We start from the raw sequence: 26413 nt of genomic DNA on the forward strand, positions 1-26413 counted from the left end.
ATAACATTCCAAATATAAACAGTATTTTTTCAAATTTTAACATCTAACACATTAACAATATAAGAATTAAGCTTAAAATGTCAACAGGAACTACAAAAGACAACCCGGCACCTTCAAAAACATTTCAAAGGGAAACAGTTACCCCTTATAAATTGGCAGTTGCAGTCATGATAAAATGTTATTGTGAATTCAAAGATTCAGGTAGGTAGCTTCATTTTAAAATGCATTAACTTTAAATTACACTTTAATTTGCAATAATTATGACTTAAAAAGATAAACCTTATTGACAGAGTCTCAAAATTAAGCTGTATTTAATAAAGCCAAGCTGGCAAGCCCTAACACAAAAGGTTTTTATGGATTTGCTATAGTGTCTTTAAATAAAGTACAGTAGTTTATTTTATTTAAAGTGTTAAGAAGCTAAACATATTGCAAAGCCCTGTGTCATGATAGTGTTGTGAAACACGAAATGCTGGTCTGACAAGCTAATAGGGAAGAAACATCTAGAAACTAAAGTAAAATGTACCAACTAAACTGAATAATGATTAAAATTTCAAGATTAAGAATGTTTAAAATTAAAATAAAAACAAAAAACATACAGCCACTCCAAATTTTCCTAAAAGAGGAAAAAAAAATGTAAGAAAAACATAAAGTTAGGTTGATTTAAGTTTATTCAGGATGAGATTCATAAATTGATTGAGGCTACTCCAGTCAATATCTATATCTGGATTTTATTAATATTTCTCTATTTATTGGTCAATATATACAACATTTCAAGCACATATTAGCTAACAGTAATCTTAAGTAATAAGTATAATACTTCTAATAAACAATACTTAGCTAAGCTTAATCTAAAGAGTGTGCCTAGGGTACTATCCCAAAAAAATAGCGCTAGCTGAAGACTTAAATTTATTTTAAGAAGTACTGAAAAAGTCAAGATGTTTTGCAAATTTATTCACTATAGAAGTCATTATGTTAATAGGACTATTTAGTAAATAGCATTTTCTGCAAAAGGAAATATGGAGAAGCGCCTGATCTTGTGTTGTGTAAGAGGATACATGTATAGAGAAAAGGTACAGACACTCTCAACTTCTAAAAATACCATTCAGGCCTTTAAATGCAAAGCAAGCATTAAAGAACTGCCTTCTGGTTGATAAAGAGTTAATACTCAAGTAGGACATGGTCTCAGAACAGGTAAGATTCAGGCCTGAATTCATAAAAGCATATCTGAAAATACCTGATAAACTTGCACTAGATATTTTCAAGCCTCTTTATGTAAATGAGAAAATGAGGTGACCAAAATTATATTGGAAAATTCAAGAAGAGATCTGCCTAGGTAAATATATAGTGACTTGAATGCTGATCCATTGGTTAAGCCTTTGCAAGATTTCTTGATAAATCCAAGCAATTTATTAGCCCTATTTATGATATACTTGAAGTGGTGGGAAAAAGTAAGAGTTGGGTCCTAAATCCTTGACTGAATCAAGCTGCTTTAAGGGGATACATTTAATACCATATTGACAAGTAGAGGAGACCCTTAAATAAGTAAACTTCATGAACCCACATTTCTTGATATTTAATGACATTTCATTATCAATTTGAATTAAATTAATTGAAATTAAATCAAATCATTTATTCATGTTGAATACCAAAAAGGTTTACACAAGTCAAGAAAAAAATCAGTCAGTTACTATCCTTAAAACATTACAATTAAATAAATAATAAACATACAATTAAACATTTAATAGTAACAAAGGTTAAAATATAATAAGCAGTTTGCATTTCTAAACATGTAATTTATTTTTTTAAATACCCATAATATACATATAAGACACTAAAGATTACCAATCAACAAACAGAATAAATAAGTCACCACTGAAAGAGATATTTTTTGTGAGAAACTGTATATGGTCATATAAGGGATTTCTTAAGAGCACTTGGGAAATCCAGCTGTTGAACACACTGTAAGTCAAAGCCTTCAGGGTATTTTAAGTCAAAAAGTCAAAATTATGTTTATTGTGTATTAATATAGCATATATACACAAAAGGTGTTATTCACATCATCTCTATAATCTAGACCACGAACAATTTGTATTACCCTTCGCTAAAGAGTGAAAACCCTGCGCTACTGTGCTCTATGTCCCCATGCATAGGACATTTTACTACGTCATGCATAGGACATGACGTAGTAAAACAAGGCAAAGTATGCAGTCCTCAACACTTCCTTCGACACTGTTCCCAACAAATTATGCAAGGCGAATAAACTTCCATTCAGCTTTTTAGTCAATCCCTCAACATGTGAGTCCACTATCCATCTGAACCCCTCAGAATGATGCAGTACCAATTGGCAGAGCACAATCTTCAGCTTTCCTTAGGGTGAAGAGAAAATATCCAGTCTTGGATTCATTTAGTGCAAGGCTATTTTTATGAAACCAGATTTAGTTTTTGACTGTGCATCCTGCACTCCACTCTCCAAAGCCTCCACTAATGGTGGTATCCTCAGCAAATAGGACATACTGTTATTTTACCTTAATGTCATTCACTCCATTCAACTTACACCAGGAAAACACTTTGTTTATATCTCTCTGGAGCATCACCTCAAGATGGATCAAATCAGATTCCATCTGAGTGCTTCTTGAAGGTTAAGTTGAATCTTAACCTGTTGTTCTCTATCCATCAGATAAGACTTAATCCAAAGTAAAAGCGACTGGCTGTTGCCAATATCTGAAATATGAGAGATAAGAATATTATAGTTGACCTTATCGAAGGCTTTACTAAAGTCTGTATATATCTCATGTATTTCACTACCATCGGCATAGGATTTAATTTTTTTAAATTTTATCTGAGGCATATAAATTAAAATAATAGCAGAGCGAGATTTGTAAAGGTTTGTACTTGGATACACTAAATGAAAAATTCTGGAATTACAAGAATTTAATGTTAATGGCAAAGGGAAGTTGATGAAGAATGTCAGGACAATCAATATTGATTTTCAATATTTTATAAGTAGTTAACAAAAAGATCTAACTTCACATCTTACTCAAAGTCAAACACCAACAATAAGTGTTCATTGTTGCAACCTTTAGGGAAATAAAAACCAAAATTTCTGTAGTACATACACTTCAGAAAACTTTTTTGCACCCATTCAATCAGAGCCATCCAAATGTTGTATAGCCGGTGCATGATGGAGCCATATTCCAAAGTTGGCAACACCAAGCTATCAAAAAAGATGGACGCTAACATCAGTTAATCTTCTTGGTGGTTCTAGCAATAAAGGCTGGTTAGGCAATAAAGGTGGTTCTAGCAATCTTTTAGGCAGTCTTAACCTTGGATAAAATGTGAGAAAAAAAAGATAAATTACTATCAAAAATAACTCCTCCTAAAGTCCATTTGTTTGGTTACTCTTTCTAGTTCTGCATCATTAAAGAGATAACTAAACGCAATAGGGTTACTATTAAGAGTAAATAACATGCAAGCACACTTACTGACATTTAACTTAAAAGTATGAATGTCACACCAGCAACATCAGAGAAATCACTTTGTCAGCTGTGGCAATTTGCAATAGTCATCAGCAATTAGAAGACACTTTGCTTTTTTAATGTTACATATTAGGCCGTTCATGGCCTCCAAAAATAAAAGGGGACCAAGATTGGAACCCTAAAGAACCCCAGACATGCTCTTAAAGATAAATGATTCAAGTATGACCTAATCAATTAAATAATGTATGTAGTTATATCTAAGTCTGTCAAAGATGTTAAACTCATGCAGTGTCTTACTCTATCAAAAGCCTTTTCTATGTCGATCTATATAACGTCAACTTGTGACATATTGACAAAAGGCAGTGAGATTGGTCAAAATAGATTTTCTTGGTAATAACCCGTGTTGACATAAAGTAATGCAGTCTGAGATATCATGAAATAAACACTCAAAGATAATCAACTGGAAGACCTTTGATATGGAGTTTATAATTCCGATGGGAAGATGAATTTTTCATTTCATGTCTAGAGCTGGATTTGTGAATATGAAGAATTTTACTAATCACGAAATGCCATGCCTATTGCTTTAATAGGTTTAATCCTGCTTACCACTTTAAGAATTTCATCCTCGGAAATCATTTGGGTGTAGAAACATGACATCTAATATAATATAAGGGTAATAAGTTTTATTTTAAAAGTTAATAGTCTCTTATTATAGCCATACAAAAATGAACATGTTCTCTATAGTTCTGTGTCTGCTGATGGTTATTACAATAGCCCAAAATGCAAAATACATTGGTTTAAAGATCTTTGTTACTATTGTGGGGAGAATGACAACTTTGCATAATCTTTGACTTATGTATTTATGTTTAGTTTCTTGAAGAAAATGGATTATATATTCTTGCAATATAAATATGTATATTTTATTTATGAATATTACTTGTAATAATATATTATAACAACAAAATTTTAAAATACTTTACTGTCTATTAAACATATCTTACATACATTTTTTAAAAAAGGAAAGTAAAATCAATGCATTATTTATGATATGGTTTACATGAATATTACAGTTTAAATTCTTGTCATAAAATACTGAAGCAAATTATTAATACTTGCCTTCAACCGTATTCTACTTTGTGGTTTACATGTAAAAGATGGCTCTGAAAGGCCCTGGCAGTGGTAGATTTGATGCCAAAGAAACTGCAAAATAAATTATTGATGGAGGGAACTTTATGCTGTCACTAATATGTACAAAATTATATTAATCTAGTAACGGTACTCATTTAACATCTAACTCATCAGTTATTTAATAACATAATCAAAGGACTCAGCTATTTTATGTCTTTGTCTGGATATATAGAGATATAACCTTTGATTTTCACCTTTACTTATATGTTATATGTCTATGATTTAAAAAATATTGTATTATATTAACAGTTAATATTAAAATATTTGCTATATTTGACTTTTTTAGATGAAATGGAGGCCTTAACCCCAACAGAGAAAGTCAATCTCAGAAGGGCATTTTGTATCCAATCTTTAAATATTTTACAGGGACCTGATCTTATTTTGACCAATCTTAGACATTTATTACAATCAGATATGGCTTTACATCCGATATGTGAGAATTTTGATTTAAATTTAAAGTATATTTATCAAAACGGAATTGGTAGTCTGATGGATATTATTGATGATCTTAGACAAGTTTTAAATGGAGATCCTAACCAGACGGATAAAAATCCTTTGGCTCCTAACAGCGTAATTGTTCGAAATAGTGTAGTGGGTATGTTTGTTATATATTTGTTATAATATTTTAATCTTAAGTGTTTATGATTGGTTTAGGTTATTTTCTCAGACGATTCATTGTATTTTTTGAAAAACTCAGCATTAGTGAAGTTTCTGCACTATATGAAGCATATTTAAGATACTATACTGAATGGAAAAAAATGCAAGAATCCACAATAACAATTGATCCAAAATATTATGAATGGTAAAAAATCCTTATTATTGTTGTACTTATTCTTTGTTATTAAGATGCATAAAACTTTAGGTTTGTTGATGAAAATCAATGGTCAAGGAGACAGGCAGAGTTATTTTTGGCTACACAGGCTGCACTTCTTCAAAATGATGAGGAAAAAGCTTTGCAACCTCAAGATCTCCACACTAGGATAACTAGTATATTAAAGTCAAATCCTGATTTAGCAGAGGCAGTAAGTAATATAACATACTAATTTTAAGCTGATTACAGAAATTGGTTGTTCCCTCGGGTTCATGATTTTTTTTTATTTTCTTCTCTCTTTTCTTTTAGTTTTCTGGTTGTCATGTTCTGAAAAAGGAAATAAGTAGAAACACATATCTTTCATACATGGTTTTCTTATGCCTTTCAACTTACAGAGTATCCTGACAAACCTATCTATTCATATTAAAATTGTTAATTTAATATGATTTATACTGAATTGCTTTTTGAATACTTTTATAGATTAATTTTGATTTATATGTTGAATATAAATGTGAGTTTAAAAAAAAATTATTACAGAATAGTTTTAAAATAAATCAAAATCTCAGATTTCATAAAAATATCACCATTTGATCAGTGTTTGCTGATAATTTGTGATAAATTTCAAATAATATTTTTGAACAGTTATTTAATTTTTACTATTTAATTGTAAATGTGACAGGACCTAATCCTAAGTAGCTACATATGAAATGGAAATATTTTTCACTCTTTTAGAAAGGTTTTAATCAGACCTTCTCTCTAGGTAGGGAAGCTCCACAGGAAGCCTTTTCTTCACCATAATTTGCCTTATATAAAGAATATTATTTAATTTAACTTTACTAGTAAAAAAATTACTATTATTATTATTATTATTATTATCATCATTTTTATTTTCTTGCTATTAGAAATAGAGATGCGATTCAAACACTAGCACGTGCAAAATTCAATAAACCAACATTTCAATTTTCGCAAAGCTTCATAATTTTTTTGCTATTAGGTGTGTGTATAGACTGGTACGTATCTCAATCAATAAATTAATTTTTCGTAGAAATTACTTTAAATACAAAAAATCTGAGAAATTAATAGTTTGTGAAAAAAATCTAAAGTTGTCTTTTCCATTTCAATTTTGGTATTTCTGGTGATTTTTAAATGTATTTGTTATGGTGTAACTCCTTTGCTTTGCTAGAGATAAAACTCTGATTAAAAAACTGGCTCATGCCCCAATTAATATGCCAAATAGTACCGATTTAAAGTTTTTTAATACAAAATGGTATCAACTAGTAACGAAAATATAGTTTTTTTCTCATGTTGCTTTGTTGCCATCTAGAATTAGCGTTATTCTTTCGAAAAATTAATTTACAGAAATACAACATATCATTTCATGTTACGGTATATTTTTATTTTTATAAAATAATTGACCCTATATAATAGACGAAAGCTTCTGCTTAGGAAATATATATTAAGATAGATGCATGCTCCGTTTCAAAGAATAAATCCTTTACTAATTTGATTTTTTATTATTCATCTAACTAAATAAATTATTTTGAAGCATTTTATGTCATTTCTAAACTATCTGCGTGTCGAGGAATTTTGTGGAGCGATGCGCAGCCTATTTCACTGCTTTGACAGGCGAAGCAATCCGGAGCTTAAGTGTTACAATGACGAGAAAAACAAAGAGCATCGATATGCGGCCTTAAATCTAGCAATTTTGTATCATCATTTTGGGCATATGTAAATTCTAGTTTAAACATTTTTTTACTTTATGTAATGCTTAAATATTTGTAGCAATGAAGCCCTAGCCTCCCTGAAAGAAGCTATAAAGATTGCTCATCAGGCAAACGATAATCTTTGTCTCCAACATGCTCTTTCGTGGCTCTACAGACTGTCAAACGTTAATAAAGATAATCTTATCGTACAGTGCATAATAAAAACGTTTGAACTGAATATAAGCTATACAACCTCACTGGCGTTGCAAAATTTTGCACATTATGGCAGTTCTAAAACTTGTGTTAAGCCCAGTGTCATTTTTGAGGTATTGAGGTATCATTATTTGTGAATTGACCTAAATTTATTTATTTGTAATATTCTTTTAGACATTAACTAAAAGCGATATGCTGAACTGTCAGCACAACTATAAAGATCTGATTTTCAATAACAATGCTATGAAAGCCTCGTTATGGAGGTTATATGGTAAAACTGACATGTGTTCCCTATGGTCCCAAGTTCTTTTGTATTTAAATATTGATACTGAAACACAAACGTCTGCTCATTATGGAGAAGGATATTTACAAGCTATTTGTAATGTCGCCATGGATATGTTATTACAGGTAAGTAATATTGTTTTCAAAGTGCTTTAATCGCTGCAGTATAAATTCTGATAAAATTTACCAATTCGCACATGTCAGCATTAAGCTAAGTTGATACGGGTAGTGAAGCACGTTCGTCTTTCACGCCTCGTGGATCACGCGTAATGTCAACAGCTGAGTCGTGAGAGAAGAATGGAAACGAATCGAAACAAACGGCGTCACGATCGTAAGCAAGCACATCCAAACCGGTTTGATATTTCACGAACCATTTTTAGTGAATTCAGTAGTGAATAAGCTGTAGCCTCGAGTTCTGCGCAGTGTGTGTTTTTAAAATGTCTAACAAATATTTGCGAATGAGTGATGCAGAAACGTTAAAATTCATAGAGTATTACAGCACAGATTTAACTAGCTAACGCAACAGATACCCATTCGAATAGTAAAATCGCGGGACCCCAAAGTTAGCCGGCTTTTTGAGCGAGCTAACCATCGGCGTTTTACGTCGCCATTGTTGCCAAGTTTGGTGGAAGCCGGCGCCGGTCGGTCTCTCGGCTTGTTGTTCGAAGAAAAAAAACCTGAGGTATGGGGTTAAAACTACGATATTATTTTGGTTGCAATTCGCCGAGGTATTTGCGTTTTGTTTTGTGTTATAATTGATATACATTATTATACAATTGATTGCGTTTTGTTTTGTAATTAGTTTAAACTTTTGTGTTAGAGTGTAAGTTTAAGTTTTTTTTTTTTTTGAGTTTGTATTAAAGTATTGCATAACAATGAATATTATTCCAAAAAAAACCTGCCCGAGTGGTGGTAAATGTGAATATTTTAATTTTGGAAATTCACGAAGAAACTCTACAACTTGAAAAACTCGAGAAACTCGAATGTTTAGGTTTCCAGTTAAAACTAAGGATATTTGTGACCAATGGATAATAAGTTGTGGTAAGTATTTTTTAGATTTTAAGAATTAAGCTTCTTTTTTTTGGTTATAAATTAAAATAATAATAAGGAGGGTGCGTTATTTTTTATGTAAAAATATGCTATTCATGCTTATGGTATGGTGGTCTTATTATAATAGTATATACAGGGTGACAATTTGAAAACATTTAATGCGACCCTGTATAAAATTTTGAAAAAATCTTATGCAGGTGAATACTACTCAAAAAGAACTTTAATTTGAGGTACCACAAAAAGGGTGGTTCCATTTAAGATTTTGGGGTTGAGGTGCATGGGGCCCAAGGGATGCTTCACCTCTTCCTCTTGCCACGAACCTACGAAACGACAAGATATTTTGTGACAAAAATTCAATGTTAGGCATTTAATAATTATGCCGGTTGGTCAGTGTTCAGTTGCTTAAAATTGAAATATCATAAATGGTTAGAGATCGAATAAAAAATTAGAAAAAAAATTAGATTTATTACAAAAAAGAATATAAATTGTAAGAAAACTATTTTCAGATTACAAAATTAAATAGAAAAATCCAAATTAATGTATTCATCACCGCTACCGCTGTTAACTTTTTTATCACCAGTGGCAAAAACTTTTGTAGGAATGCAGTTAAGAGGTAAAAAAACGTGTGATTTGGAATCAAAAAGAAAAATAATTTTTTTTATCATTTTACTATAAATCTCCATCGGCTTACCTTTTCTTGAGAAAAAAAGGCATCGTATTACCCGCTCTGTCAACTATTCAAAACTGGATTTCACAAAATGATTTTAAAACGGGCATTCACGAAGATATTCAAGTTTTTTTAAAACAAAAAGCTATGGTAATGAAAAAAATATTTAAAAAAATGTCTCATAGCTTTTGATGAAATAAGCATCAAGGAAAATTTAGAATTTAATAAAAAGTTAGATCTAATAGAGGGATTTGAAGACCTAGGACCTTTAGGTAGGACTCAGAAAATATATTTCAGGCGAATATATTTCAATTGGAAATTTCCATTAGCTTACTTTTTTTCCCAGAATTCAGTTCGTAAAGAAAACTTACAAAAAATAATTGTATATGTTTGTAGTGTTCTAGACACAATTGGATTTTTACCCGTTGCTGTAGTTTGTGACCAAGGGACGAATAATACGGGCGCAATGAAATTGTTAGGTGTCAATATAGATAAACCATACTTTTATGTAAACAGCAAAAAGATAATTGCATTGTATGATGTTCCTCATCTTTTCAAAAGCATCAGGAATAATTGGCAATCAGGAATAAGATTTGAATTATTTAATAAAAATATTTGTTTTGGTATAATAGCAAAAATCTATGAAATTGACAAGGCATCTCAATCGGCCAGAATTCTTCCAAAAATAACTGATAAGCATATTAATCCTGATGCGTTTAAAAAGATGTCCTGTATATTGGCACTACAACTCTTTTCTAATACAATGGCTGCAGCCGGTACGACGTCTGTCACAAAAGGCTTTATTGATAGGGAAACGGGCACTAATACCGCAGAATTCTTAGAAATTATGAATAATTTATGCGACGCCCTTAATAGCAAAAGATTATTTTCAAAAAATCCTTATAACTGTGGAATAAGTTCTCAAAACACACGGGTTATAGATATTTTGCAAAAAGGAAGACGTGTTTTCGAGTCTCTAATAAAAGTGAGTGAAACTTTAAATAAAAAAACAAATAAAGAAAATTTCAAAAGGTAGGCCGCCGTGTTTTAAAGGTCTGGTTCAGTCCATAACTGCCATTCAAATTTTGTATGAAGACCAAAAAAAAGAAAAAAATCATTTTTTGCTAACTAACAGATTAAATCAGGATTTTTTGGAAAATTTCTTTTCAATTGCTCGGCAACGTGGTGGCTGGAATCTTAATCCTACGGCTAGATCTTTCCGATTATTTTTCAGAATTAAAAGCGTAACGGATTTATTGACCCCTTCAAAAATTTCCAATTGTGAAACTGATTCTGACAAACAATTAATTTTAATTGATTCTTCTAAAAAAAAAGCAAACCCATCAACGATTTTTTTTGAAAAATCAAGTCAAAATGTCCCTTAAGACGAAAACTTCTTTAGAAGAATGTGGCAATTCGTATTACGCCGGGTATCTAGTAAAGAAAGTGCTGGAAAAATTTAATTGTGAAGATTGTGCCCATTCTTTAAAATCAGCTACCTACCTAACCGATCCTTCACAAATATTTCTTTTAAATAAAAATTACGGTGGGCACGAAAACGCGTATTTAGTCAGTCCTTCTTCAGAAGTTACCGCGATTGTGGAAAAATCGATGCACATTTTTTCAAATGAGTTTAAAAAAATTAGACATCAAGAATTTGTGGGGACCAAAATAAAAAACAAAGTTTTATCAAAAAATATGAAGTGGTTAGGACCAGCTGATTAAATTTGCTATAAACAAATTTTTTTTTTAACAAAGCTTGTTTATACTAATCTTTATAAATTTTGTAAATGGACCCGAAAAACTTTGAAACGATTTTCCGAGTCTATACAGGGTGTCTCATAATCAAAATCGCAGGCTACAACTCTTATTTTTGAAGATAAAATTTTAAAAAAAATAATTTTTTTTTATTAAATGTAAGGATACTACCCAAAATTATTTAAAAAACTACCCCGACAAAATCATCCCCTAAAAACCACCCCCGACTTTGTTTTGTTCAATGGCACCCCCACATTTTTTTATATTTTTAGAATTTTGGTAAAATAACTAATTCAATCGTATAATAAGCATTTTGTGTTAGCATCAACTTAAGGAATCAACTAAAGGAATTTTTAAGTTTTAAAAATTAAAGGTTTTTGTGGCAAAAATAGGAACACAAATTTTTTTTTAGTGTTTTTATTAAATAAATCAATAAAAACACTTTTGTTTTATTTAATAGAATACCAAGTTAATGTAATATCTTGACTAATAAATGAAAATTGAAATAAAAACAAACTTAGTATTCTTATTTTTGCCACAAAAACCTTTAATTTTCAAAATTGAAAAATTCCTTACATTGATGTTAACACAATAATTTTTGTTATGCAATGAAATTAGTTATTTTACAAACATTCTAAAAATTAAAAAAAAAATAATGGGAGTGCTATTAAACAAAACAAAGTTGGAAGTGGTTTCTGGGGGATGATGAAGGTAAAGTCGATAAATTCTTTTTTTTTTATACAAGATACTGATTTTCTTATTTACATTTTTATACTTTTATATAAAAAAATATAAATCATAGAGACTATACCAATAATAATAAATTTTCAACATCACTATTTTATATACGACATAATATTCCTTTTTAAATAAAACTAAACTAAAAATAAATCTAACACTAAATTTGTATATTTTCGAGTAAAATTGTTTTTTTTTGCTTATCAATCAGCTTAGAATACTTTATAATAACCACGTTTTGAATCAGTGACTAAGTAAATATGTATTTATTTTTATTTTATTAATTATTATTTTGTAATATAAATATTATGCATACTGTAAGTGCATACTATGTCATATTGTAATTAACTGTCAATATTGTACATACTTTATACAAATTAATATACATACATATTTTCATAATTTAAAAGACGAAATCTTTTTATTTTAATTACGGTTCTAGTTTTACATATTGGCAACAGGGCGCCGCATTTCGAACAATATATTACAGCTTTGGTATCACTGCTGCTGCGGCGGCCGATTTTTATGAGGTCCAAACTTCGCTATTCGAATGGGTATCTGTTGCGTTAGCTAGTTAAATCTGTGTTTACAGAAATGAACCTGCGCTATGGGACACTACCAACGAACGATATAGAAAAAGGGATTCGCGCGATGCAGCTGCCCAAAGAATTGTAGATGCGCTAAATTTGCCGGGCTCCTCACTACTCTTTTACAGCTCCTCTAGTATTAACTAAATTTAAAAATTTACGCAGCTCGTATTCTCAAGAATTAAAAAAAATTGCAAAAAGTACGAAAAGTGGTACTTTAACAGATGATATATATGTGCCAAAAGTAGTATGGTTTAAAAAATGGATGCTTTTCTAAGGCCTTATGTAAAGTCGCGACCTTCCCTGTCCAATTTGGTAAGTATAAAATATATATAAATACTGTAAAAATAAATGTATATATTTGGTGGGTTGCTGTTTAAACCGGTAAGTACTAATTTAAAAACAATGAATTTTAATTCAGTTGTTTGCTTTTTTGTTACATGACAATTTCACCAGGACAAACATTTTCTTTGATTTTGTACGCATGGTTAGTAGGTGATATAATTGTAAAGTATTATATTGTCACGGAGTATATCCTAAAAATCTTCTGAGTTTTGGTAAGAAACAAGTTTATTCAAATACAACAATCTTTATATTATAAAATAATATGTGCATAGCCTATTCTATCATTCGTCATTGCCATGAAACGGCTCCTTCACCATTGAAATACGAATAAAATTTGTCACGTTTCTGGGATGCCACTCGTGTCGGATTTCTATTCTGTGATCTTTCGTGTAATGGTAAAAGACCAGCGGATTGTGCAGTTCTCCAGCTGCCCGGAACATGGAAATAATTAAGATCCTCATCGTCTACAAGGCCAGGATTAATATAGGCATTATTTATCTTCCGTAACCAGTTATGCAAGTAGCAGCAAGCCATAGCAATCTTGTCAACTTTTTCTGGCTTAAGTTCGATAAGTCTCTTAAATACTTCAAATTTGCTTACTAAAATTGGTATTTTCTGAAATTCGCCTCGCCCTTGACAGACGATAATTAAATATCTTTTCTTCTTGAGTTAAAGTGCGTTTACTATATGGTTTTAAAAGATATGGTTTTAGAGGGACGGAATCTTCACCAACTATGACCGCATCTCCAGGTATACTGTAGTAAATTATGATTTAAGACATAGGGTTAAAATGAAACAACCTTCTTAGGGTTAAGTAGGATCTATAATAAAATATCAAAAAGCTACATCCAAGGATCGTTGAACTTCCCGTTGACCTGGTTTATGATAATGCTTACTAGACATTATAATGTTTTGCTATATAGAATTAATTAATGTATTATTACAATATATTAGTTTCCTATTTAGACAATATTTGTTATACTGGGTGATACTTCCATACTACAATACCCAATGGGTTTTGTTTTAGAACTTTAAATAAGGAACTGTTGGCAAAAACGCCACCATCAGAAGCTCTGCCTTTTGCTCCTATATCCACGTATGTGAAGCAATAGTCGTGGTCTTCAAGGCGAGCAAAATGATACTGTAATCTTTTTTGTAGTTAAAATAATCGGAGCCACTTTTAGGTGGGGCTTTTATCACTACGTGTTTTCCGTCAATGGCTCCTATGCAAGATCGAAAATTCCACTTATTTTTAAATCCAGCCTGTATATAATTCCACTCTGCATCACTCGCCGGAACCTGAAAAAAAATATAACCTTTAGTGCAATATTTTTTTTTTAAATTTACCTATTATTTATTAACATTCATTAATTTTTAATGGCGGAGTTGTGTTAAACGGTTTTTTTGTTTAATATAGCGTTTAAAAAATCATAACTTTTAAATATTTAAGTTTAATTATTTGTTTCTTTGTTTACAGGCCAGAATCTTAGAAGGGTCTATAGAGCCAAATGACGAAGAAGCCATGGACCTGCTAAGTGACACTGAATCCCAAGAGGTAAATGGTACAGATTCTCCCGCCCAACCGAAGCCTTCAAGTGAGCAACCTAGATCCCAGCAAGCTAAACACTTTACCGAGCTTAAGCCTCCAAATTCAGCACGCGATGTTTCTACAGGTTCTTTCTCGCAACAGAACCTTCAACTGAACATCAGGTAGCTTCATCAACACAGCGAACTAAGTATTTTGCTGGGCCTCAGTCATCAAGTTCTGCACGCGCTGTTCCTGAAACGCCAACAAAAAGACCTTTGAAAACGGGAGATCGCACAGTACAAAAAAAGCGTCATGTAGAAAATAAAAAACCTGAGATACTTTTGTCCGCAATGGATAAATTAGACAAAATTTCGGAGAGGGCCACAGCTAAAAAAGAGGACAATTTTGATCATTTTGGAAAATATTTAGCTTCTCTTTTGCGGACTCTTCCTACTGCACAGGCTATAACGCTGTAACAAGAAATGATTAGCCGTGCACTAAATGCCCACGCAACGTCAACTTTATCGCCATCGACATTGACCGATCAGACCCAGAGTGATCATGCTTTTTCTCCTTCTAACGATCAAACACAGAGTGATGTTTTTTCTCCCCAAAGTGAAAATTGGATTGACGAACTATCTGCTGCGATGGACAGTTACTCCCAAAAGGACTAAATATGATTAAAAAATGTTTGCTAAATTTTATATTTTTTACAACAGGCAGACCTGTAGGGGATTTTTGTTTCTTATATATTTCTCAATAAATATATAAACCACTAATGTATTTGTTTTATTTGTGTCCTTAACATTATTAGTACTTACTTTAATAAACTCTTCCAACGAAACTATTATAGCATCCAGAACTTCAACTGAGAATTTGCTGATGGTTGATTGTGGAACTTTAAAAAAGAATTCCAAACTCTTAAAGCTATCGCCTGTTGCTAAATACCGTAGCGTTATCATAAGTTTTGTTTTGGCTGGTATTGCTTCCCTCATGTTTGTATCTTTTTTTTGTATAGATGTTGATACCCGTTCCAGAAGAAAGGCAAAATCGTCTTCAGACATCCTCAGTAAATTTCTAAAATCTTCTGGGTTTTTGGATTTTTACTGCAACTCATTCTCAACAAAATGCGTTTCTCCGGACCGATTTCTGTTTTTTATCCATTGTCTCACCCACCATCTTCGCGGTCTCCTCTTTTTTTAATAACTTTTGCACGATTAACAAGTTCTGATACGATATAATGTCCTAATATTTCACACAGCACTGCACAACCTTCTTCTACGGACGAAGCCATATTGAAAACTAGCACTCCTTCCGTGTAAGCAGTATGCTATCGTTAAACTATTTTCGTATTTCACGAAGACTTATTTGGCACCTTTCGTCTTTAACGAAAGCGTGAAACACGAGCGAGTTTCACTACCAGTGTCAACTTACCTTTAAAGTGATACGATCAGGGTGTTACAAATTTAATCGAAAAATCCGTTTAAATTTTTAAATAATTAAAAACTGTTTAAATTTTGTATCAAAATATGATCTTTGACATCTTTTCAAATATCTGTTTATACAATTAATATAAATTTGACTATTATTTAAATACATATTTTCATTTCACTTCCCCATTTGGTTCTGAGAGTTTTTGAATGTAAGGTAAAGGTTTACTAATTAATCTCCTTACTCATTAATCTGTGGTTTCAAGCCTGATTCAACAGTTATTTTAAGTAATTTGACTCTTTTTTTACTTTTTTTTGGACAATTTCGTTATCTTATAGATGAAGTTCGTAATAATAAAGAAGTCTAGGAATAAAACAAACACCTCTTCATCTTTTCAAAGTTTAAAAAGGGCTAAATAAAGTTTGTTATGACAATTTTTTTGTGGCTATTTAGTTTTTATATTTAATTTTAAAAATAAAATCAAAATACAGTTGAATTTTTTAAAATATATAGAAATTCAAGAAGTTGAGACATTAGCTTAATTCAAACAAAAATAATGTTGACATAAGCATCTATTAGAAAAACAAGTATTACTCATTTTTGTAATAGTTTTTGTTTTTTTTTTTAATGGATATATGAAGTATTATATGCTTGGATGAAAGTAAAATTTATAATATATTTTAAGTAGATTCTTTAAAATGTTTAGGAAATTAACCTTTTCCAATTCTTGTTATTTAAAAGACAGATGAATAAAGTGGTTGTTTTGGATGAGTTTTGCAGCTCTTTCATGATTTTATTTTTATAAAATTTCTTAATTGCTGAGCAATATTAAGTATATAATTAATAATTTGTTGGTGGATGCTCTTAATGTTTTAAAGCTTTTTCTAATACATTCAGGAAATCAACTTATTTTAAATCTTGTTATTCAAAAGGCAGGTGAAAAAAATGTTGATTTGGATGAGTTTTAAAGTGTCTTTTCTTCATTACTGATAACATTTCATACTGATAATAACTTATTATTAGAAGCTTTTAATGTTCACTTTAATAATTTGTGGAATTATATAACTTTATATTTCAGTATGGTTTATTTTATTGAAACCAAATAACAAAATTTAAAGAGGTGATGGTCACTACAACATGTGTAATCATAACACATTTGTGGTATGTGGTATGAAAATATAAAGCCAACTATAATTATAACTAGAATAAAATGATATGTTATTTTAATTTATTTTTTTAATCTTCTTTATATTTAACGGATGATTAATAAACAGAAAAATTCATGAAATGTACCGTGAAATCCGAAAGCTTTTAACATCTAAAGCATTAAAAATACTGGATTTGAAAGATCTTTTCCCACTTTAATAACTGTGTTGTTCTCATCATGCATATTCATATGAAATCAATTCAAAATAATGGAGAAAGCAATATTAGAAATAACGTGGAAAGAGTAAAAGATAAATTAATGGATAAGATAAAGAACCAAGACAAAACAAATCAATATTATTAATAGAAATTTTGCAGGGCGTACTTGGTACGAATTCTACTAACGACTAACGATTTATCGTCTCCTTTTCATGCTTTTCTCTTTAATACATATGCTTAGAGAAAATTCTAAATTCTGGGGCTACAGAGAGATCATAATAAAAAAGCGGTTACATAATTCTGTTATTAAAGGCATTATCAGACCTCATATAAATAATTTATTTTTATGTCAGTATTTGCGGTTTTAATAAAACGAAACATGTAACCATTTTCTGAAAACGAGATTTTGTTTTGGCCTCTGTTTCTTGAATCTGCTTTATTATAAATTTGCATATATAAAAAGTTGACATTTTAAAGACTAAAAGAAACTACATGAACTGCGCTAGATAAAAAACTGAATAAGTTGTGTGGCGCTTAATCAATTAAAACAAAAAGTATGTTTTAATCTTGTGTTTCATTTGAAATTTATTTATATTTCAATTCTTCCTAGGAATTTTAGTTAAATCCTAAGTTTAATGTTCTGGTAATATTTTCAATTAGACTCTCTGTTTATTGATAAGTAATATTGCTAAATAAATCATAAAAATTAACTTTCTACGATCTTAAGATTTACGACTACTAAACTACGACATATGGTTCTGAACTAGACTACTAAACGTTGATCGTATACAATATAGAGCTTTGAGATTAGTCACAGGCGCTTTAAGATCCACGTCGATTGAAGCATGACTGGCAGATACTAATGAGCTACCATTAAAGATAAGACGAAAAACTTTAGCAGAAAAAAAATTGTTAAAAAATGTGCAATATCGGCATTACCCACTAATAGCTAAAATTCATAAACTGGGTATGTCTAATTTAACTAATAAATATTGGTTGAATAAAGACAGTCCTCCATCAATTCAATAATGAAACAAATATGCTATGGATGTACGAATTACCTTTTGGGGTTAATTTTTTTGGCCCCACAATAATATTTCCTAGGGTTTCCGAACTGTCATAAAGCCAATCAAACTATTCTTAAGGATACTCTAAATAAATTTCAAAATTACTTAGAAATATACACAGATGGATCAAAAACTGCTGATGGTAGAAGTGGTGCCTCTATTATCCCGAAAATTAATATTAAAAGAAAATGCAAGTGTGAGAATTATGCTTCTATTTTTACTGCAGAGGCATTAGCAATATTAAAAGCCCTCAAATTTATTAGTGATGCTAATATAATTTCAAACTTTTTAATACTTTCTGATTCACAATCAGTTTTGCAATCACTGAAAAACGGACATAATTTTAAACACCCAGTTATTTTTAAGATTCGAGAGGCTATCAGTAATCTTGATAAACATAATACTAAGGTAGCATTTATTTGGTTAAAAGGACACACGGGATTGCTAGGAAGTGAATTGGCAGATAAGAGGCTAAGGAAGCAATTAAGACAGATAGGATTCTTTCCAAAGTACACTTTAGTGATATAGTTCCAATTATCCGAAAGAGGTTTTCAGAAACTTGGAAAAGAAAATATCTTGCAAATACTTCAAATACATACACTTTAATAAAAGCGTCCCTTAGCAGTTATAGTATGGTTTCCAAATGTAACTTTCCAAGATATCCAAGACAACACCTTTCTTCAGATTTCTAGTGGGTCATGGTAATTTTAATAAATATTTACAAAAATTAGGAATAAATGACTCATATATATGTAATTGTGACAACCAGTCAATTGATGATTTGAACCATATTTTATGTGAATGTAAAAATAATATTGACGCAGTGATGTTTCTGCATAATAAATTGAAAGAGCTTGCCTTGCTTCCTATGTGTCATACTTCACTTATGGCAATCGTAATTCCGGACGATAGAATGGAGTCTATTTTCCTAAAATTTTTGAAATTGTCCATAAGGAAAATATAACTTGAACGTATAAGCACTGGTTAATAATTTTAGTTACTTGGAGATCCCTTTGTTTTTTCCCTATTGTTTACCTACCTATCCGAGCCCCCCCCTACGTTTTTTTTTTAAATGTCCTGCGATGGCTCTAGGACGAAAAGCGTGTGACCCTGACTTAGATTCCTAGTATTAATCTTTGTTGCACTATTCCTTTTTTATTCTCTTTTTAGTAGATACAGTATCATACTACCCAATAATTTTTTAAATACTATATTAGTCTTACTTATTCTATTATGAATGAGTTCCTATATTGGAACAAGTGCAAAGCACAAGGCCAAAGAACGAAAAAAAACTTTTTACGTATCAAAGGGAAGTATAAGATATTGTTTTAATAGGCATTCAGTTAATGGGATCACTTCAAAATTACAAATGCAAAAAATTGAGAATTCAAAATTACTTTACTATTTTAGGGAGAATACAACTTGGTAAACGTTCTTCTCCAGTACGCAAAACGTAGGTACCCAAACGAACCACTAGCTCGAACATGGATGCTAGTGGAAAATTGGGCCAGTTACACCAGAGCGCTGTACCATGAAAAATGGCAGGAAGCTGAATCTGCCGCGCAGAAAATTTTAGTGTTGGATAAATGGGAGGGGTACCTAAAACTTGCTGAATTAAATTTCTATCAGCAAGAATATGACGAGGCGAATAATTGTCTGGCATTTATATTACAGGTAACAACTCTAACAAATCCATGGAATGCTCAGTTTTCTTGTATTGATTTTTTTAAATTCTACTAAAAAGTACCTTTTTCACAGAATTATAATTATGACGAACATTTAAACGATGGAAAATTCTGTTTATTAAGAGCAAAGATCTTGCAAGCCGAAATACAATTTGCGAGTAGCTATCCCAATGTCTCTGGACCTCTGCTGAATAATTGTCTATTAGACGCAGAAAAGTCAGAGTTGGCTTACCAGATTGCGCTTGTTCAGCTCCATATGGCCAATACATTACTTACTTTAGGTAAATTATTAGCAATTTTTTACTTAATTAGCAGTATTGTTGTACATTTTTTTATTTTGAACCATCAATAAGACTAAAATATATAGTTTGGTATGAGTTATTAACATTTAATAGAAGGTATACACTAAATAAAATCAAGGTTTTCAAGCAAATTGCTCATCTGAATATGATCTGTATGATGTCACTAACTTTTTATCAAAAAGCTTTAATTTACAGCAAAGATCATTAGCAGAACGAAAACATGTGTACGTTCAAGAAATTTTAAATAATTTATTCAGCTCATATTAACACCTATTGAATAAAGAGTTAAATTAAAAGACCATATATAAGAGAGTACGGTATTAGTTCCAATTTTGTTTCTCTGTTATATATGTAAACAAAAGTTTGTATATTCAGCGACATTATTGAATTCATCCGAAATAATATTGTTCACCTGTTAAGATTTTAATATTAATTCAGTACTTATATTAAAAAGTTCGAAACTCTTGATCACTAAAAGACAGTATAGAGGTATTTATATTTATTTATTAAAAAGTAATAACTAAAGTATATTCAGAGCATATGGATTCATATCGGCTATTAATGCAAGCAGATTGGGTTAACCGTCATAATATATGACAAAAATAATGCTCAAAACTTATTTTCAAATATTCTTTTAAATTAAGTACCTTCAGATGATTAAAAAAAATACTAAAGTTTGTTTGAAGGAAAAATGATGAGGTTTACATAAAATGAAAAAAAAAAATCTTGTTGCAAGGAAAAATCTACAATTGACCATATAATGGGATTTACTCTAGATTTATATGAAAACTTTGCTAAGAAAAATCACCTTTGTTCATCTCTCAACTCGTGCGTTTGATACCACATGGAAATACAATATTATTAAAACTCTCTTTTCTTGGGGAGTAAGAGGTGTAAGAGGTCATCTACCAAATTTCATAAAAAATTTCTTGACAAACAGAATCTTCTGCATAAGAATACCAAATACCCTCTCTTTAAAATTTATACTAGAAAATGGCATTCCTCGAGGATCTGTACTCAGCCCAACCTTATTTATAATAGCTATAAACAGTATAAGATTCCTTCATACTTAAATTACAGAATATTCGCTAATAACCTGCTTCAATGCCTTAACCAGTGGATAACAGCCTTAGACAAAAATCAACCAATAGATGTCATCTACCTCGACTTTGCTAAGGCATTTGATAGAGTTCCCACGAAACGATTGTTACATAAGCTAGAACATCTTGGCATTAGAGGAGAATTGTTAAATTGGATTGAAGACTTTAAAAAAAATAGAAAGTTTAGTGTGAGGGTGGGAGGCACCATGTCAAAATTCTATCCAGTATCCAGCGGAGTCCCTCAGGGCTCCGTCCTCGGCCCTCTCCTGTTCCTGGCTTACACGTGTGATTTACCTTCAGAACTAAAATGTTGGGTATCAATGTTTGCTGACGACACAAAAATATATGCAGTTCCCCTAACTTCTCATCAACAATTGCAAACCAATCCGGATACTGTTTGTAAGTGGTGCAGTGAATGGTTACTTCCTCTTAACGCGGACAAGTGTGTGGTGTTACATTTAGGAAAAAATAATCCCCAGCTACCCTACCAAATAAATAACATTGAACTTAAAAAAAAGTCGAATCTTATTGTGATCTCGGAATAATAGTAACTAAGGATCTCTCTTGGTCCCAGCATATTGCCTCAATTGTAAAACGTGCAAATTCTATGTTATATCTGCTACAAAAATCTTTTGTTAAAATTCCATTCCACAATTTTATGAAATTGTATACCACGTTTGTCCGGCCTATTATTGAATATCCAGGATCGAACTTGGTGCGCGACAAAAATTTACTTGAATTGTTGCAGCGACGCGCTACACGATCTACGTATGGTTTGCGTATGCCGAGACCTACCTACAGCGAGAGATTTTCAAATGCAAACTTGCTAACTTTTGATAAACGAAAGCTTCGCGGTGATTTAATTTTTACATTCAGAATCCTGTATATTTATTTGGGCTGTGATCTAAACGAACTATTTTAAAGAAATCGGACTATTAGACTACGCGATCACACTTTAAAATTACAAAAAAACAGATGTATAAAACTAAAAACACGTCATATGTTTTTGCCTAATAGAGTGTTTGATGTTTGGAATTCGTTACCCGTCGATGTCATAACTGCTCCTACTGTAAACTGTTTTAAGAATCGTCTGGATAAATTGATCACGTTTAGTGTTTAAATTTGAAAGCTGACATTTGAGGATTTATTGGAATATATTGTAATGCCTACTTAGTTCATAGAGCTATACAGAATGTAAATTCTTGGCTTTTATCTAATAAAATAATAATAATAACATAGTAATATATCACTCATCTTCAGATATATAACCAAATATGTCAACAAAAACTGCAAAAAAGCATCAATAACATTACATCTTGGGCACATAAAGATGGATTCACTTTCTCACCAAAGAAATCCAATATAATCCATTTCCGTAAAAAAATAAACTGCCCTAAGACAAACATTATTAAAATACAAAATTGCGAAATTCCTACTGTAATATCAAACAAATTCTTAGGATTAATTTTAGATAATAAAATGACCTGGAAAAATTATTTTAAACTCTTAAAAATCAAATGGACTGCTAATATAAACCTGTAAAGTAAAGATGATTACAAGACCCTCCTAAAAATATACACTACCATTATTAGACCAAAAATATACTATGGAAGTATAGTTTAAAACATCTGCAAGGAAATCATATGTAAATACAATAAATACAATACAAAATCTATACCTTAGAGTGTGTACTGGAACTTTCCCAACTAGTCCAATTACCAGCTTAAATTGTATAACAGAAACTCACGGATCAAAGACAAGTTAACAGCAGTATACTTACAACAGAACTACATGCTATTGAAAAAGCAATTACTTTCATAAAAACACCATCTTTCAGTAAATTCTTAATTGCTTCAGACTTTCTTAACTCATTACATACTCTTAAAAGGTATAGTTGTGAACATCCAGCAAATGCAATAGATGTATGGTAAAAATATTAGTTTTATCTAGATTCCCAGTCACAAGCTGATAACATGGCAAAAAATGCAACTGGTATTTGCTCTAGACTATCAAATATCTTTTACTACAGAGATCTATTCCTGCAAATAAATAACAAAATACAGAATTTAACTCAACTCAAACTAGATTTAGACATCTCTCTCTCTCTCGCCTTACATGAATCGATAGATATTAAACATAATTTGTAAATTTTTACAAAAAAAAATGAAGAAATCTCCTAAAACTTTGATACCAAAATGTATAAAACGTAGTAGCCCTTCATAACTTCCTCACACAATCGCAGCATTGAGTCAATCAATTTTTCAATATATTCCAACGTTTTTCTGTTTTTCCTTAGCAGGTTGAACTTCACTTTGGGACAATCTAATTATGTTCCAAAGAAATTAAGAAGTTTTTAATTAAGAAATATATTATCTCTAAACTTTCATAATCGGTTTGTTTAGATGTATTTCGGTTTATACTTTGTCTTTTATAAATGATAGAAAGGATTTACTAGTGAGAGTTCAGAGTGCAGCTTCTGGATTAAAAATAGGTTCTCAAAGTTATGATTTTCAAATCAAGAAGTTTTGATTTAAGGATAGTTTTAGATAGAAATAGCATGGTTATATAAATGCATTAAGTTCTTATATTTTTTGATTATTGAAACTAAATGTATTAGCTCACTTTTTTTCGTTTTCTGTTTTTTACTTTGCTTGCCAGAAAATATTAATTCGAGCAGCATTTGAATATATCTTAATTAGGTTAGTATTTAAGAGACATACAGGTATTTTCGGATACAATATGCCTCTCTCTTGATGTATTAGAAATTTACCTAGCTAAATAAAAAAATAGATTTTTATAATTAGAAAAATGGCAGGAACAGTAAAAACATCTGAGGCTAGCAGAACTTGAAACATATTGTTACATTTAAAGTGAGTTTCTATATTTTCATATTCTATAGTTTTTATGCAAATGAGCTTGCTAAAACTTATTAATACCATTACTTCCCTTTATCCTACATCTGATCTGTTGGACCGAAAGCATGATGAAAAGTCTGCCGATGATCTGTTCTAAGTTCATAAGCATATAAAAAGCTATGACCGTATTATAATATTTGCCCTTTTTCACAACCCAAATTCATATTAAATATGAAATTATGACCTTGAATTTTTCTAGCCAGTTTTTAATAATCTTGAATCTTCAGCGCTGGGTTATCAACTTAAGAAAGAAAAAATAATTTTGACTATACAATTTTTTTCGCAAGAAGATTAAATCCCAATAAGATTAAGCAAAATGGATCAAGAAAAATTTCCTCGAGAAACGCCAATTTTAACGCCTTGCTGTTTTTGTGGCGTTATTAACACTGAACAATGAAACCAATATACCTACGCTAATATTTAAATTTACACCCAATTAACTTAGTAAGAACCTTAAACAATTTTTAGGTGACAAAAAACAACAATTTATACATTTTAAATTTTAATTAACTATATTTCTTAAGAACTACATCCTTTGTAAAAAAATGCGTTATTTCTAATTCTGCATTAAAAAATGGTGGTTTCCACTTTAAAAAATATATTGATGGCGTCATATTTTTTTTGAATCACCCTGTATATTTAATTTCCACACCCTAAACAAAATATTAAAATTGTCCATTTCATTTTTATTGAATTTATCCGCTCTTTACGGATGCGTTGAATATAACAACACGGGTTTCTCAAGAGATGTTTAATGTATTCTACATGAGATGTATGATGGGAGATATGATTATTTTGCTTTTAAATCCTCTTCCCTTTCCTTTTTTCCAAATGGAATTTTACGAATGTTTTATGAACACTAATCTAAAATGCTTATTGTTTGTTAATGTCCTTTCTGATATTTTAGCTTTATCCCCTTAAGCATATAAGTTTGTTAAATACGTAATATTGCATTATCCTGTTATTTCATAGTTGTTGTCCGTCTTTCTATTGGGCAAAAAAATCTGATTAAATTTATATTACTAAATTAGTTAAAATGTTTAGCATGTATTATTATGAATTCTTTTAATTAAGGTACTTTATTTTTACTTATAATTAACTAAAAGGTTTAAAAGTTAATTTCTGCTCAAAAATTTGTCCTAAAAGTCAGTAACATCACTGACACACTTAAACAGTACATTTTTATTTTTATGGGTGCGTAGTTTACTTATATACTTTTGTTCTCAATTGACCACTGTATAATCTAGTTTTAAAGGCATAGGCCAAATAGTATTTGAAGAGTAATATACATAAATTTAATTTTTCTATGGGCCTTATATAAACATCAAACGTAGCTCCCTGAGATGTTTAATTTTATCTACGACTAATCTCCATTACATAATAATGCTAAAGTATTGTTATACATTTATATAAATGCCTTGTATTGTAATGGATAACTTTTTTATTAACAATTTTAAAAATATTTAAGTAAAATCGCTTATATAAATATTTTAACAGGTCTTACAACTCAGGCAGTAAAAGTTCTAAACAATCCCAGATGTATGGTTGAAATTCTTTCAAATGGTGGAGAATTTGATAAAGCAAGAGCTACCCTTTTATATATAAAATGCATTATAGCCGATTCCAGCAAGAAAGACCCCGAAGCTCGAGCGGAAGTCATAAGAAAAGCGTCAATTTCCCTTGAAAAAGTAAAAATGGGATTTAGCAAAGTTGAGGCGTATTCCAGGGTGAAAGATGTCTTATACCTTCAAGTAAGTTTTATTTTATTTCGATTAATTTTAATTATCGAATGAATTGGGTTGTTTGTAGGCGCAATTATATAATATTTTAAACATGAAGCAAGAACGAAACGACTGCTCCCTAGAATACAGGATTTTAGATGAGGAACATCCGACGAAAAATATTCAAACTTTAATAAAATTTCTTTAGAGTTATAAGTTATTTTTTGTAATATAGCTGTTGCTTAGTTATATATGAATTTTATTTTATTATCTTGGGTTCAGAATAAGGAAAATCCTTATTTATTGAACATTTATTTTATAGCAAAATGTAAATTCTTCAGGTTTTTTTTGCTAGATATTTGTAAACTATTTATTGTGTTCCATAATTATGTATTCTTTTATGTTCAATTTAGTCAGAAGTTTAGGACAAAGTTCTGTTATTCAAATAATCCAGATAGGGAACAGACTCTAATTTTTTAAA

General features: G+C 30.6%; 1 protein-coding gene across 1 annotated transcript; it reads left to right on the forward strand.

Moving 5' to 3' along the window:
- On the forward strand, positions 1–26181 carry LOC126740285 (anaphase-promoting complex subunit 5). Its single transcript, XM_050446244.1, has 11 exons — positions 1–201; positions 4951–5259; positions 5319–5466; positions 5527–5686; positions 7022–7203; positions 7258–7504; positions 7566–7799; positions 19620–19883; positions 19968–20175; positions 25709–25962; positions 26021–26181. The coding sequence occupies exons 1-11, from the start codon at positions 78–80 to the stop codon at positions 26138–26140; spliced, it is 2250 nt and encodes a 749-aa protein (XP_050302201.1). The 5' UTR covers positions 1–77; the 3' UTR covers positions 26141–26181.
- The last annotated feature ends 232 nt before the right edge of the window (positions 26182–26413 follow it).

Source organism: Anthonomus grandis, chromosome 1 (assembly GCF_022605725.1).
Source record: "Anthonomus grandis grandis chromosome 1, icAntGran1.3, whole genome shotgun sequence".
NCBI classification, from domain to species: domain Eukaryota; kingdom Metazoa; phylum Arthropoda; class Insecta; order Coleoptera; family Curculionidae; genus Anthonomus; species Anthonomus grandis.